Here is a 16,297-nt window from a genome sequence, read left to right on the forward strand (position 1 = left end):
TACTAGAGGTGGCTGGCAGGCTATATACTAAGAGGGGCTGGAAGGCTATATACTACTGGGGGCTGGCAGGCTATATACTACAGGAAGTGGAAGGCTATATACTGCAAGGGGCTGGAAGGCTATATACTACAGGAGGCTGGCGGCTGTATACTACAGGGGACCGGAGGCTGTATACTACTGGGGGTTGGCAGGCTGTATATTACAGGGGGCTGGCAGGCTGTATATTAAAGGGGGCTGGCAGCTATATTCTACAGGGGCTGGCAGCTATATACTACAAAGGGGCAGGCTATATACTAGAGGGGGCTGGCAGGCTATATACTAGAGGGGGCTGGCAGGCTATATACTAGAGGGGGCTGGCAGGCTACATACTACACGGGACTGGCAGGCTATATACTACAAGGGGCTGGCAGGCTATATTCTACAGGGGGCTGGTGGCTGTATTCTACAGGAGGCAGGCTATATGATACAGGGGGCTGGCTGGCTTTATACTACAGGGTGCTGGCAGGCTACATTCTACAGGGGGCTGGCAGGTTATAAACTACAGGGGGCTGGCAGGCTATATACTACAGGGGCTGGCAGGATATATACTACAAGGGGCTGGCAGGCTATATTCTACAGGGGGCTGGTGGCTGTGTTCTACAGGGGGCTGGCAGGTTATAAACTACAGGGGGCTGGCAGGCTATATACTACAGTGGGCTGGCAGGCTACATTCTACAGGGGGCTGGCAGGTTATAAACTACAGGGGGCTGGCAGGCTATATACTACAGTGGGCTGGCAGGCTACATTCTACAGGGGGCTGGCAGGCTATATACTACAGGAGCTGACAGGCTATATACAGAGGCTGGCAGGCTATATACTACAGAGGCTAGCTGCCTAGCTGGCTAGCTGCCAGTTTTAAGCCGGCCCTGGCTGTGCCCCTGCCACAACTGTGCGCAGCAGAGACAGGCAGGCGTAATATGATGACATCATAACGACTGCAGGTTTCAGAGCTGCGTATACCAACAGCAGTGGAGGAGGAAAGACCGCTGGGGGTAACAAGAGGAGGTAAGTGAGAAGTTAAGGGGGTAGGAAAACAGAGACGACAATGTAAGGGGAGGCGGAGAGGTCCTACAACGTGATGTGGAGAGGGGCCACAACAGGAGGTGGAGGAGAAGAGGGCCACAACATGAGGCGGAGGAGGAGAGGGCCACAATGTGAGGGGGAGGAGAACAGGGGCACAACATTAGAGGAGAGGAGGATGAGAGGGGCCACACTGGGCTCAGGAGGAGAGGGGCCATGATGTGATGGGAGGGAGAAGAGGGGCCACAATGTGCGGAGGAGGAGAGAGGCCACAATGTGCAGAGGAGGAGAAGGGCCACAATGTGCAGAGGAGGAGAGGGGCCACAATGTGCAGAGGAGGAGAGGGGCCACAATGTGCAGAGGAGGAGAAGGGCCACAATGTGCAGAGGAGGAGAAGGGCCACAATGTGCAGAGGAGGAGAAGGGCCACAATGTGCAGAGGAGGAGAGGGGCCACAATGTGCGGAGGAGGAGAGAGGCCACAATGTGCGGAGGAGGAGAGAGGCCACAATGTGCAGAGGAGGAGAGAGGCCACAATGTGCAGAGGAGGAGAAGGGCCACAATGTGCAGAGGAGGAGAGGGGCCACAATGTGCAGAGGAGGAGAGGGGCCACAATGTGCAGAGGAGGAGAAGGGCCACAATGTGCAGAGGAGGAGAGGGGCCACAATGTGCGGAGGAGGAGAGAGGCCACAATGTGCAGAGGAGGAGAGAGGCCACAATGTGCAGAGGAGGAGAGAGGCCACAATGTGCAGAGGAGGAGAGAGGCCACAATGTGCAGAGGAGGAGAGAGGCCACAATGTGCAGAGGAGGAGAAGGGCCACAATGTGCAGAGGAGGAGAGGGGCCACAATGTGCAGAGGAGGAGAGGGGCCACAATGTGCAGAGGAGGAGAAGGGCCACAATGTGCAGAGGAGGAGAGGGGCCACAATGTGCGGAGGAGGAGAGAGGCCACAATGTGCAGAGGAGGAGAGAGGCCACAATGTGCAGAGGAGGAGAGAGGCCACAATGTGCAGAGGAGGAGAGAGGCCTTAATATGAGAAGGAGATGAGATCTGCACAATAGGAGGACATACAAGGGGCCACAATATGAGGGGAAGATAAGAGGTTGCAATATGAGAGGACACAAGATTCTATGGAGGAAATATAAATGAATTAGGGACCTTGTATGTAATTCAGGAGAGGGCTGTATATAAGTTACACTGGGCGTGGCTCTGTATGTTATAACATTCTTTTTGGAAGGCAGTTTATATAATTAATTTGTTGGGGTACTCCTATAATTAATATATTTAGTGGGTAAAGTGTATATATATCCATTCAGGGGTTACTCTTTAGTCTTTTATTCAGGGAATATAGTATATAGGATAATATACTGAGGGGTTACAGTGTATTTTGCGATTTATGCAAGGGGGTACAGTTTGGTTGCAATGTGCGAGATATAATATTTAGGAGCACAGTGTGGGTCATTGTTATCCAAGAGGCATTATCCTGTTACGATGTTATCTTTAGGGGCGCAGTGTGGAAATGTGTCATTGGTGAGAGAATTCACCATGAGGCTTTGTACCTGCTAATAAATAGTTACCTGTAAGTCCAGCACAGAGAGGGGACAGCAGCTGTGGATGATTTACACAGACCTTCCTGATGGCTATCCTGGTGAGAAGGATGGGGTGTTAGCGAGTGAATCAGGACTTGAAAGAAAGACTTGTTAAGGCCCCTCTTAGTCCCGTCCCCTCTGTGTAATAGTACAGGGAGCAGTGTTTTATTCCTGGCTTTGGTCCACACCGAGGAAATAATATTTTACATGTTTTATCTTCAGGACACGGTGTTACTTAGTGTAGGTATTGGTTTTGCTGATGTCAGGACGTGGTTGGGTGTGGGACACATTCTGCGGAGACAGCACAGCCAACGGCCCTAGCCTGAGGCACAGAAAAATCTGATAAAAAAACCTAAAAACACCCAAAGCTCAACCGCCCACCCCCTATAACCTGCTGACACTAAGAGCTGACAAATGTCTTGTAATAATTGCACATTTTTTTTGTTATTTTTGCTATTCTATGTTTTATCTTTACCTCCATGAAAAAAAAAAAACTTTTCATGTTCGAGGACAAACGGGAAGGTCCGCAGGGTTTATGCTGAAGGACAGAGTGGGTGGAGCCTTGGTGGATCTTCCGAGAGAAATTTCTCCTATTATGTTTTAATTATTTTTTTTATTTTATGTTTTTTTTTAGTATAAATGACTAAAATATCATTTTTGTGGCATACCTATATGTACATGTGTTCTTCTACAGACCAGAGACTTAGGACTGTTAATACTATTGAGGATCTTAACTAAAGACTATCCTCTCATGGACAGCGGTGCAGCCTGTGGCTCATCTGCAGGACGCGGCTTTGATGCCTGGAAGTGAGTATCTGTGAATGGGACCACTGGGGAGATCTTTGGTTGGTTTACTGTGAGTCACTTGTAGCAATCACCCTAGGAGGCACCTTTGACGGGCTCTCTCTTGGCGTCACTGAATTGCATGCTGGGAAATATATGTGTCAGACGACCCGGAAGGCCTTTGGGAAACTTCTGGTGTCTGTGTCTGAGACAATATAATGTCTGTGCTATGGCACCGCTAATAATTTGATGGAGCAAACTGGAGATGTAGAAGGTTTGTCCTCTACAAAAATCACCCAAAAATCTACTAGTCTCCAAGTTAGGTTGACTTCTGCTGGACATGGTATAGACCTTGGGCCCTCCAGAGCATCCGCTGGTACATTGGTGGAATAGTCCAGTACTAGATCTTATGCCATTGTGCCATAGTGGAGGACACACTGTGTGAAGGTTAAGAGAGGCTTCTTGTATGGGCTGGCTCACCAAAATATCAGCCCAAGCGAGACCCCACAAAAAACTTCATTTGGAGTTGACTTTGGAGCCAAGAACTATTCGCTAGGGTCTAATTCTATTTATGGCCTTTGAAGAACCATGAAGACCATGTTGATCTTTCTGGCCCACGTTGACCATCCTCACCTACCTTGGGGTCATCCTTGTTGACTATTCTGTTGCTTAAGCCTAGTCTAAGCTTTCCTGCTGTGTAGGCTTCTCCCTACGCCTGATGCACGGTAATGATGTCTACAAGTCAGATGCATACACTTCGGCCACTCGTCCATATGGTTGGTGCCTATTGCCGGTATCGTTACTGAGCGTGAGCCATGGACCTGGGCTCTACCTGAGCGGCTGAGGGTTTGTCCTCACCCCGACATAGTCTCTGCTGGTCAGTGACGAGGACTGAGCTCCATTGTTTCCCATGAAGGGAAGTGTACCGGCTATTTGTAGCTTTCCACAACAAACAATGCAATGTTCTTATCGAGACCTTCTGGGAATGGCAGATTATGAGGGCACTGGGGGCACAACTAAGAAACTACACATGACTGTGCCATTACCTGGCATGGCCAGACTCATCAGGTCATAAGGAATAGGACAACGTGAAACTGATCAGTCGCTATCGGTGCCAAACCGGTCTTGTATCTCTTCCGCAGGTTCTGGATGCGACCATTCACCCAGACCTCACTGAGATCCTCATGTAGGGTGTGCAGAGACCCCAGAGAGACCTGAGAAACATCTGCATTAAGACTAGAGAAGGTCGTCTGTAGGATATCTGGCCCATGTTGACCACCTGGCACAGGTTCACCATTCTAGAATATGGTAACCTTTTTGGAGCCATGTTGCCCGTCCTAGATCAAACTTATGTGATTATTGATCCCAGTCAATACAGACCAACACCTCCTGGACAATGTAGACCTTACTGACTCACATTGACTATTCTGTCATGTTTAGACCCTGGGTGACCAGACGTAGCCTGGGGGCCATTTTGGCCCATGTTAACTTTCCCTGAAATGTGTAAGATCTGGTTGCGCTACAAAACTTTATGGATTTTCCATTGAAATTACCAGACATTTAATGCTCATGTACCGGTAGCGGGCAGAGGCCCGTGTATCCCCGAAGTGGGTAGGGACCTGTGTGTACCAGGAGCGGGCAGGGGCTCAAGTGTACCGGTAGCGGGCAGGGGCTCGAGTGTACCGGGAGCGGGCAGGGGCTCGAGTGTACCGGGAGCGGGCAGGGGCTCGAGTGTACCGGGTGCGGGCAGGGGCTCGAGTGTACCGGGTGCGGGCAGGGGCTCGAGTGTACCGGGTGCGGGCAGGGGCTCGAGTGTACCGGGTGCGGGCAGGGGCTCGAGTGTCCCAGGAGCAGACAGGAGCTCTAGTGTCCCAGGAGCAGGCAGCTCTAGTGTCCCAGGAGCAGGCAGGGACCTGTGTGTTCCAGGAGCAGGCAGCTCTAGTGTCCCAGGAGCAGGCAGGAGCTCTAGTGTCCCAGGAGCAGGCAGGGACCTGTGTGTGCCAGGAGCAGGCAGGGGCTCGAGTGTCCCAGGAGCAGGCAGGGACCTGTGTGTGCCAGGAGCGGGCAGGGGCTCGAGTGTCCCAGGAGCAGGCAGGGACCTGTGTGTGCCAGGAGCAGGAAGGGGCTCTTGTGTCCCAGGAGCAGGCAGGGACCTGTGTGTGCCAGGAGCAGGAAGGGGCTCTTGTGTCCCAGGAGCAGGCAGGGACCTGTGTGTACCAGGAGCGGGCAGGGACCTGTGTGTACCAGGAGCAGGCAGGGGTCCATGTGTACCAGGAGCAGGCAGGGACCTGTGTGTACCAGGAGCGCACAGGGGCCCATGTGTCCCAGGAGCGGGCAGGGGCCTGAGTGTCCCAGGAGCGGGCAGGGGTCCATGTGTCCCAGGAGCGGGCAGAGTCCTGAGTGTCCCAGGAGCGGGCAGGGGTCCATGTGTCCCAGGAACGGGCAGGGGCCTGAGTGTCCCAGGAGCGGGCAGGGGTCCATGTGTCCCAGGAGCGGGCAGAGTCCTGAGTGTCCCAGGAGCGGGCAGGGGCCTGAGTGTCCCAGGAACGGGCAGGGGCTTGAGTGTCCCAGGATCGGGCAGAGTCCTGAGTGTCCCAGGAACGGGCAGGGGCTCGAGTGTCCCAGGAGCGGGCAGGGGCTGGAGTGTTCCGGGAGTGGGCAGGGGCCCCCGTGTGTATCAGCAGTGGCAGGGGCCCCCGTGTGTACCGGGAGCGGGCGAGTCCTCTCTGATCTCATAGACATCACGTGTGTAGCTCATTGCGGATGCGTTTCTTCCTTGATGCAAATCCTGATTGATATTTCCATTGCGGTTACAGAAGATTTTTTCATTTCATTAGTAAATGATCTTCCAGGAGAAGGATGTGCGGACGCTACATAGAAGACAATGTGGGACTTATTTACCAGACCCCCCCCCCCCCCAAACATGGTTAACCCTGTCCTACCCGGCTGTACATAGTCTTACTATTCTTACTAACAGCTTCTATTCCTCCTATTGTTCTGAGGGACACATGATGCCCGGGAGTAGATGCCAGCGTGGAAGCTGCAGGAGAAGCCGCCCAGGAGATGAGGATAACACTTTAACCCATTCAAATAGGAAGATGTGAGATAGAGGATAGATAATTACATGTTATGCTGGGATTTCCCGCTGAGGTAGAGACGAGGAGCTGCTACACTCAGCATCAGGACACAGAAAAGCTGCAGACATTACACTGTGATACCTGGAGATCCCCCCGGGGCCGGGAGCATCTTCTGTGGGACTGATTGGGGATGTGACAGCATTTCTCTCAGAAATAGGATTATAGAATTATAAAGATCACCTGGAAATCAATTCCTCCAGAGCATCGAGTAGAACAAGAGGCCCCAGTCCCAGACCATGTAACATAATGAGAGGCTTTACCTCAAGCAGAATAACACAGTGCCAGTAGTGCCCGCTATGGTGATAGAAGCAGAATAGTGAGTGCAGCTCTGGGGTACAATACAGGATGTAACTCAGGATCAGTACAGGATAAGTAATGTCATGTATGTACAGTGACTGCACCAGCAGCAGAATAGTGAGTGCAGCTCTGGAGTATAATACAGGATGTAACTCAGGATCAGTACAGGATAAGTAATGTCATGTATGTACAGTGACTGCACCAGCAGCAGAATAGTGAGTGCAGCTCTGGGGTATAATACAGGATGTAACTCAGGATCAGTACAGGATAAGTAATGTCATGTATGTACAGTGACTGCACCAGCAGCAGAATAGTGAGTGCAGCTCTGGAGTATAATACAGGATGTAACTCAGGATCAGTACAGGATAAGTAATGTCATGTATGTACACAGTGACTGCACCAACAGCAGAATAGTGAGTGCAGCTCTGGGGTATAATACAGGATGTAACTCAGGATCAGTACAGGATAAGTAATGTCATGTATGTACAGTGACTGCACCAGCAGCAGAATAGTGAGTGCAGCTCTGGAGTATAATACAGGATGTAACTCAGGATCAGTACAGGATAAGTAATGTCATGTATGTACACAGTGACTGCACCAACAGCAGAATAGTGAGTGCAGCTCTGGTGTATAATACAGGATGTAACTCAGGATCAGTACAGGATAAGTAATGTCATGTATGTACACAGTGACAGTAGAATAGTGAGTGCAGCTCTGGAGTATAATACAGGATGTAACTCAGGATCAGTACAGGATAATAATGTCATGTATGTACACAGTGACTGCACCAGCAGCAGAATAGTGAGTGCAGCTCTGGTGTATAATACAGGATGTAACTCAGGATCAGTACAGGATAAGTAATGTCATGTATGTACACAGTGACTGCACCAGCAGCAGAATAGTGAGTGCAGCTCTGGGGTATAATACAGGATGTAACTCAGGATCAGTACAGGATAAGTAATGTCATGTATGTACACAGTGACTGCACCAGCAGCAGAATAGTGAGTGCAGCTCTGGAGTATAATACAGGATGTAACTCAGGATCAGTACAGGATAAGTAATGTCATGTATGTACACAGTGACTGCACCAGCAGCAGAATAGTGAGTGCAGCTCTGGGGTATAATACAGGATGTAACTCAGGATCAGTACAGGATAAGTAATGTCATGTATGTACACAGTGACTGCACCAGCAGCAGAATAGTGAGTGCAGCTCTGGGATGTAATACAGGATGTAACTCAGGATCAGTACAGGATAAGTAATGTCATGTATGTACACAGTGACTGCACCAGCAGCAGAATAGTGAGTGCAGCTCTGAGGTATAATACAGGATGTAACTCAGGATCAGTACAGGATAAGTAATGTCATGTATGTACACAGTGACTGCACCAGCAGCAGAATAGTGAGTGCAGCTCTGGAGTATAATACAGGATGTAACTCAGGATCAGTACAGGATAAGTAATGTCATGTATGTACACAGTGACTGCACCAGCAGCAGAATAGTGAGTGCTGCTCTGGGGTATAATACAGGATGTAACTCAGGATCAGTACAGGATAAGTAATGTCATGTATGTACACAGTGACTGCACCAGCAGCAGAATAGTGAATGCAGCTCTGGAGTATAATACAGGATGTAACTCAGGATCAGTACAGGATAAGTAATGTCATGTATGTACACAGTGACTGCACCAGCAGCAGAATAGTGAGTGCAGCTCTGGTGTATAATACAGGATGTAACTCAGGATCAGTACAGGATAAGTAATGTCATGTATGTACACAGTGACTGCACCAGCAGCAGAATAGTGAGTGCAGCTCTGGGGTATAATACAGGATGTAACTCAGGATCAGTACAGGATAAGTAATGTCATGTATGTACACAGTGACTGCACCAGCAGCAGAATAGTGAGTGCAGCTCTGAGGTATAATACAGGATGTAACTCAGGATCAGTACAGGATAAGTAATGCCATGTATGTACACAGTGACTGCACCAGCAGCAGAATAGTGAGTGCAGCTCTGGAGTATAATACAGGATGTAACTCAGGATCAGTACAGGATAAGTAATGTCATGTATGTACACAGTGACTGCACCAGCAGCAGAATAGTGCGTGCAGCTCTGGAGTATAATACAGGATGTAACTCAGGATCAGTACAGGATAAGTAATGTCATGTATGTACACAGTGACTGCACCAGCAGCAGAATAGTGAGTGCAGCTCTGGGGTATAATACAGGATGTAACTCAGGATCACTACAGGATAAGTAATGTCATGTATGTACACAGTGACTGCACCAGCAGCAGAATAGTGAGTGCAGCTCTGGAGTATAATACTGGATGTAACTCAGGATCAGTACAGGATAAGTAATGTCATGTATGTACACAGTGACTGCACCAGCAGCAGATAGTGAGTGCAGCTCTGGGGTATAATACAGGATGTAACTCAGGATCAGTACAGGATAAGTAATGTCATGTATGTACACAGTGACTGCACCAGCAGCAGAATAGTGAGTGCAGCTCTGGGGTATAATACAGGATGTAACTCAGGATCAGTACAGGATAAGTAATGTCATGTATGTACACAGTGACTGCACCAGCAGCAGAATAGTGAGTGCAGCTCTGGGGTATAATACAGGATGTAACTCAGGATCAGTACAGGATAAGTAATGTCATGTATGTACACAGTGACTGCACCAGCAGCAGAATAGTGAGTGCAGCTCTGGAGTATAATACAGGATGTAACTCAGGATCAGTACAGGATAAGTAATGTCATGTATGTACACAGTGACTGCACCAGCAGCAGAATAGTGAATGCAGCTCTGGAGTATAATACAGGATGTAACTCAGGATCAGTACAGGATAAGTAATGTCATGTATGTACACAGTGACTGCACCAGCAGCAGAATAGTGAGTGCAGCTCTGGTGTATAATACAGGATGTAACTCAGGATCAGTACAGGATAAGTAATGTCATGTATGTACACAGTGACTGCACCAGCAGCAGAATAGTGAGTGCAGCTCTGGAGTATAATACTGGATGTAACTCAGGATCAGTACAGGATAAGTAATGTCATGTATGTACACAGTGACTGCACCAGCAGCAGATAGTGAGTGCAGCTCTGGGGTATAATACAGGATGTAACTCAGGATCAGTACAGGATAAGTAATGTCATGTATGTACACAGTGACTGCACCAGCAGCAGAATAGTGAGTGCAGCTCTGGGGTATAATACAGGATGTAACTCAGGATCAGTACAGGATAAGTAATGTCATGTATGTACACAGTGACTGCACCAGCAGCAGAATAGTGAGTGCAGCTCTGGGGTATAATACAGGATGTAACTCAGGATCAGTACAGGATAAGTAATGTCATGTATGTACACAGTGACTGCACCAGCAGCAGAATAGTGAGTGCAGCTCTGGAGTATAATACAGGATGTAACTCAGGATCAGTACAGGATAAGTAATGTCATGTATGTACACAGTGACTGCACCAGCAGCAGAATAGTGAGTGCAGCTCTGGAGTATAATACAGGATGTAACGCAGGATCAGTACAGGATAAGTAATGTCATGTATGTACACAGTGACTGCACCAGCAGCAGAATAGTGAGTGCAGCTCTGGGGTATAATACAGGATGTAACTCAGGATCAGTACAGGATAAGTAATGTCATGTATGTACACAGTGACTGCACCAGCAGCAGAATAGTGAGTGCAGCTCTGGGGTATAATACAGGATGTAACTCAGGATCAGTACAGGATAAGTAATGTCATGTATGTACACAGTGACTGCACCAGCAGCAGAATAGTGAGTGCAGCTCTGGGGTATAATACAGGATGTAACTCAGGATCAGTACAGGATAAGTAATGTCATGTATGTACACAGTGACTGCACCAGCAGCAGAATAGTGAGTGCAGCTCTGGGGTATAATACAGGATGTAACTCAGGATCAGTACAGGATAAGTAATGTCATGTATGTACACAGTGACTGCACCAGCAGCAGAATAGTGAGTGCAGCTCTGGGGTATAATACAGGATGTAACTCAGGATCAGTACAGGATAAGTAATGTCATGTATGTACACAGTGACTGCACCAGCAGCAGAATAGTGAGTGCAGCTCTGGGGTATAATACAGGATGTAACTCAGGATCAGTACAGGATAAGTAATGTCATGTATGTACACAGTGACTGCACCAGCAGCAGAATAGTGAGTGCAGCTCTGGGGTATAATACAGGATGTAACTCAGGATCAGTACAGGATAAGTAATGTCATGTATGTACACAGTGACTGCACCAGCAGCAGAATAGTGAGTGCAGCTCTGGGGTATAATACAGGATGTAACTCAGGATCAGTACAGGATAAGTAATGTCATGTATGTACAGCAGAATAGTGAGTGCAGCTCTGGGGTATAATACAGGCTATGTAACACCATGCAGCCACAGCCACCATGATGCCACAGGCGGGGGTATGGAGCGGGCAGCTTGTGGATACACAATGGTGATTGTCTCGCTGTTATGTATACACTTGTATTGATGGGTGACCTGGGTCTTGGCTCCGTTGCAGTCACTTCCTCTTCTCTCAGGTCTCTGTAGAAGGATATCACCATATTAATGTGTCTTTGATGCCCTCCACTGGGGTAAGAGAGCAGAATGGTGCACAATCTATGCTGCGGGGGTATTATGGGGCCCTCCATAGTTCTGCTGCCCCTCACCCCATGGGGGTCCTGAATGTCCAGAACAATGACCCAATATTCCCATACAGAATCTCATTCATTAGTGAGAGCAGAAGCAACAGGAAAAAAGGGAATAACATTGTAGCTGCTCCAAATGTACTGTGCCCTCACCCTGCTGTGCCCTCACCCTGCTGTGCCCTCACCCTGCTGTGCCCTCACCCTGCTGTGCCCTCACCCTGCTGTGCCCCAGATCTCTGCACTGCGCTGCCTTCCCTCTGTCCTGAGTGACAGCAGTAATATTTAACCAGTAACCTTATCCACATGTCTCTCAGAGATCTGTTCAGTGCAGAGATCTAAGAGCACAGCAGTGTGAGGACCCCCCCCCCCCCCCTCCAGTGCACTTGGAGAAGCTACAATCCTGGAATATTAATGTATATGTCAAGTCCTGCTGCTACTAAGACCATACACAAAGATATGATTATACAGCTTTCTAAGAACAATACATAACCCTGACTGCTGAGAGCACAGAGCACAGCAGTGTGAGGAGACCCTTAGTGCACTTGACTGCAAACCCATATATCTCAGTAATGCTGCTACTAACAACATACACAAAGGTCCGATTATACATTTCTCCAACACCTAACATTGGCCGCAGAGAGTAAAGAGCACAGCAGTGTGAGGACAAGCTCCTATACATTACTGGAATATAAATCTATATATCACAATCCTGCTGCTACTAACAACATACACAGCGGTCGGATTACCCATCTCTGCAGGACAACTTCTGGATATTAGAATGTATTTAGCAGGGACTTGATGACCCCCTCCCTGTCCTGGGGGTACAGCGCAGGAGCGCCCCCTGTGTCCGGGGTGTGTGTGACGTAGTGCTCTGTGCACCGGAGATCTGCTGTCTGGTGCGCTGCAGTCTCGTGCGGCAGAAACCACAGGAACGTCACCACAAATGTCTGGTAATTCCTACAATCCACGTCTGGAGCCGCACCAGACGTCAGGAGGAATATTCCCAACAGCTGGACCAGCCCCGACAAATCCTCGGATGCAGCAGAGCCGAGTGTGTCACCTATTACTCACCCACTTCATCCATACATCAGACTGACCTGCAGTCCCATGCAAAACCTAGAGTCACATGTCAAAGTCACCTCTGCTTCATCTAACAGAACCAGCACTGCTCCATCTGTGGTCCTGGCACCGGGGACTTGTGGAAAAGTTTATTCAGCGCTGAGAAGAGGGAAGATCTTGTGTCCTTATAACAACTGAGTAAATAGTGAAAGTGCCCACGGAGAAAGGAGAAGTGCAGATGTAGCAGGGCTGAGTGCGTTTTCACGGACGGTGACATCTGTGCCCAGCAATGTCTCTCAGAATGAGGTTTACTACACAAAACCTAAGACAAGACCTTGTACCCAATGACATTTACTACCATACTGCCCCTGCTGCCCCCACCCTCGGCTCCGCTGCCCCCAAGACTCGGCTCCGCTGCCCCTTGCTTTGGGCTCCGCTGCCCACAGACTAGGCTCTGTTGCCCCCTGCCTTGGGCTCTGCTGCCCCCTGCCTTGGGCTCTGCTGCTCACAGACTAGGCTCTGTTGCCCCCTTCCTAAGGCTCTGCTGCCCCCTGCTTCTGCTCCGCTGCCCACTGATTCTGCACCGTTCCCCCCTTCCTAAGGCTCTGCTGCCCCCTGCCTCTGCTCCGCTGCCCCGGCTCTGTTCCCCCCTTCCTGAGGCTCTGCTGCCCCCTGCCTCAGCTCTGTTACCCCCTTCCTGCGGCTCTGCTGCCTCCAGACTTTGCTCCACTGCCCCCTGCCTCTGCTCCCCTGCCCCGGCTCTGTTGCCCCCCTGCCTCGGCTCTGCTACACCTGATTTTCAGTGCCAACCGAGCCTCTACACGTCACTCTGTATCCAGTTTGCAGAAGGAAGGTTTTGCATTTGTGATAAGAAGTTGCAGATAATTTGCAGATAAGTGTCCAGCTCTGCTACATCCTCCTCTAGATACAAGGAACATGTCACTACACCCCCGGAATCTCCGACCTCTCAACATCATCATTATAAGCAAAGTGGAAATGATTACACGTTCTCAGCTGAAAAGGAACAAAACGGATGATATCTAGTCCAGGCTCCGTCAACAGCAGCTTCTACTTGTCTATAATAAACAGCAGAATACGGACTGTCCCCCTCAAATAAGACCCTGCAGAATACGGACTGTCCCCCTCAGAGAAGACCCCGCAGAATACGGACTGTCCCCCTCAGAGAAGACCCCGCAGAATACGGACTGTCCCCCTCAGAGAAGACCCCGCAGAATACGGACTGTCCCCCTCAGAGAAGACCCCGCAGAATACGGACTGTCCCCCTCAAATAAGACCCTGCAGAAGAGTTTCCACCAGATTCAATCCTGTCTTTGGAAATTGGAATAAAGCAGTAACTTGTACGATGCCCAGAACAGCATCCAGGCTCCGTCAACAGCATCTTGTTTACAGCTACAGAAAACTGCAGAATACAAAAAAACTTTCCTTCATATGAACATTGAACGACCTAGAAGCCACAGCAGCTCAAGTATGAAGCCAACAGAACCAAGAACTGGACCCAGACTCCGCAAACAGCAGCTTGAATACAGTTTCCAAAACCAGATAAATATAGGAAGAAGCTGGGCTTAAATACAGGAGATCAGGCACAAGCTAGGCTTCCTTACAGACTCACACTGACCTATGGAGAAGTTGGCGAAGCGGAGAAGTTGGAAAACAATGCCCATCCATGCCAGCATCAGAGTCCAGGCTCCATCAACAGCAGCTTGTAGACACCTTCACTGAACAGCTGGATACTTTCCACATCCAGGAGTAAGGGATTGCTAGCTCTTTGGCAAAACCTGACCCACCTGACAGTTGGAAAAGTGTGACTAACCATCAGCGTGATGCCCAGTAACAGCATCCAGGCTCCGTCAACAGCAGCTTGTACATGGTTTGAGTTCTCAGCAGAATACAGACTATCCACCTGTAGGGAAAGCTCCAGATTCAGACTGAGCCACCTGGAAATTGGCGAATTGTGTAGAAGCCTCATTGTGATGCCCCACATGCCAAGAGCAGAATCCAGGCTCCGTCAACAGCACCTTGTACACGCTCTCAGTACATAGACTATCCACTTCCAAGGACTGAACCTACCTGGCAGTTGGCGAAGCGGAGCAGTTCGGTGTGTATGACCATGAGCACGATGCCCAGCAGCGCCAGGAAGAGGATCCAGGCGGAGAGCTTCTTCTTCTGCTCCACCAGGACCTTCCTCTTCTTCAGCTTCCTCAGGTTCTCCGAGGCGGGCTCCCGGAGGATGTCCACTTTGGGTTTGGAGCTGAGGATGGCAATGTCGGTGAGCTCCCTGCTCTGCATGTCGCTGCCGGCTGATTTCCCTGGGGATGCAGGAAGGCATGTTGTAAACAGAGGCCGGCCGCTCCTTCCCATGTGCCGCTCTGGCAGCGTCTCCAGAGCCCCGGCCCAGTCCGGCGACCAGACACAGCCAAGGAAACCGCCGCTTCCTGTGTTCTCGCTGGGCAACGGGGAGGAGGGGACTATGTAGAACTCCTTCACTCCGGACACTTGTCACCTGCCTCCTCCCGACAAGTCCAAAAAGTTATCCCAGAAATTTTTAGTTTGAAAATTGAATTTTCTTTTTTTAGCTCCAACTGTTCTTCATCCTGCACTTTAAAAAACTTTGGAAAACTTTTTGACAGTTGGAGTAAAGTTTTCTCTTCCCTTTTTCTTCCTGCGATGTGTCCCTCTCCCTCTCGCCCCGTGATGTCTCCCTCTCCCTCTCGCCCCGTGATGTCTCCCTCTCCCTCTCGCCCTGCGATGTCTCCCTCCCCCTCTCGCCCGGTGATGTGTCGCTGCCTCCACCTTCCTCTCTCTGATGCCGGCGCCCGGTAAAATATCTTATTTGTTTAGCTGCGGGGAGGAGGGGGGGAGGGGGCGGGGCACTCACACACACAAAAAAAAAAAGTTGCTAAAGTTTTGACTGGAGATTATTGTACACAGGAGAAGGTTGTCGACGGTGATAGATGATGGGAGTAGTTGTCCCAGGGTGGAGGAGGGGGGGAGCACCGGGACCAGTATAATGGATTGGATTATCTGGATTATCAAATACCGGATTACAGGAATTTCTCTATACAAGACCTACATCATACAGGTAACTCTCCAAAATGGGATCGTTAACCCTTCTCTTACCAGTAATGAGACTTTCTGGATTATCAGGTGCCGGATTAAAGGGATTGATCAGTATGGACCAATCGTGGTACAAAAGTTCTTGTTAACCCTTCTCTTTCCAGAATATATACTATATTTTCTGGATTCCTACATAATCTACTTCTGCTTCCTGAATAAATGAGACCTTCGAGATTATCAGGTGCCGGATTACAGGAATGTGGTCCATAAATACCTCCCACGGTCCCTCTACTTCTCCTAAAAGGGACTATTTAACCCTTCTCCTTCCAATATATATATATATATATATATATATATATATATATATATATATATATATATTAGACTCACATATCGGATTATCAGATGCTGGATTAGGAGAATTTCCAATCCCGTTTTCCTCATCGCACTAATTAACCCTTCTCTTTCCAGAATGCAGTAGACTTTCTGGATTATCAGATGCCGGATTAAAGGGATTCCTCTGTACATACCTACATAATCCATATACTTCCCTTTTCAGAATAAATGAAACCTTCCAGATTATCAAATGCTGGATTATAAAGATGTTGTCTTCACTG

At 49.2% G+C, this 16,297-nt stretch overlaps 1 protein-coding gene across 1 annotated transcript in view; it reads right to left on the reverse strand.

The window, feature by feature from the left end:
* Positions 1–15,361, reverse strand: part of KCNN4 (potassium calcium-activated channel subfamily N member 4) — a 72,264-nt gene extending 56,903 nt beyond the window's left edge. The window contains exon 1 of the mRNA XM_072154947.1: positions 14,694–15,361. Coding sequence (XP_072011048.1) covers positions 14,694–14,984 — 291 coding nt within the window. The 5' untranslated portion in view covers positions 14,985–15,361. The remainder of the gene's footprint in view (positions 1–14,693) is intronic.
* Between the last annotated feature and the right edge of the window lie 936 nt (positions 15,362–16,297).

The sequence above is a fragment of the Engystomops pustulosus genome, chromosome 6 (assembly GCF_040894005.1).
Source record: "Engystomops pustulosus chromosome 6, aEngPut4.maternal, whole genome shotgun sequence".
Lineage (NCBI taxonomy): Eukaryota > Metazoa > Chordata > Amphibia > Anura > Leptodactylidae > Engystomops > Engystomops pustulosus.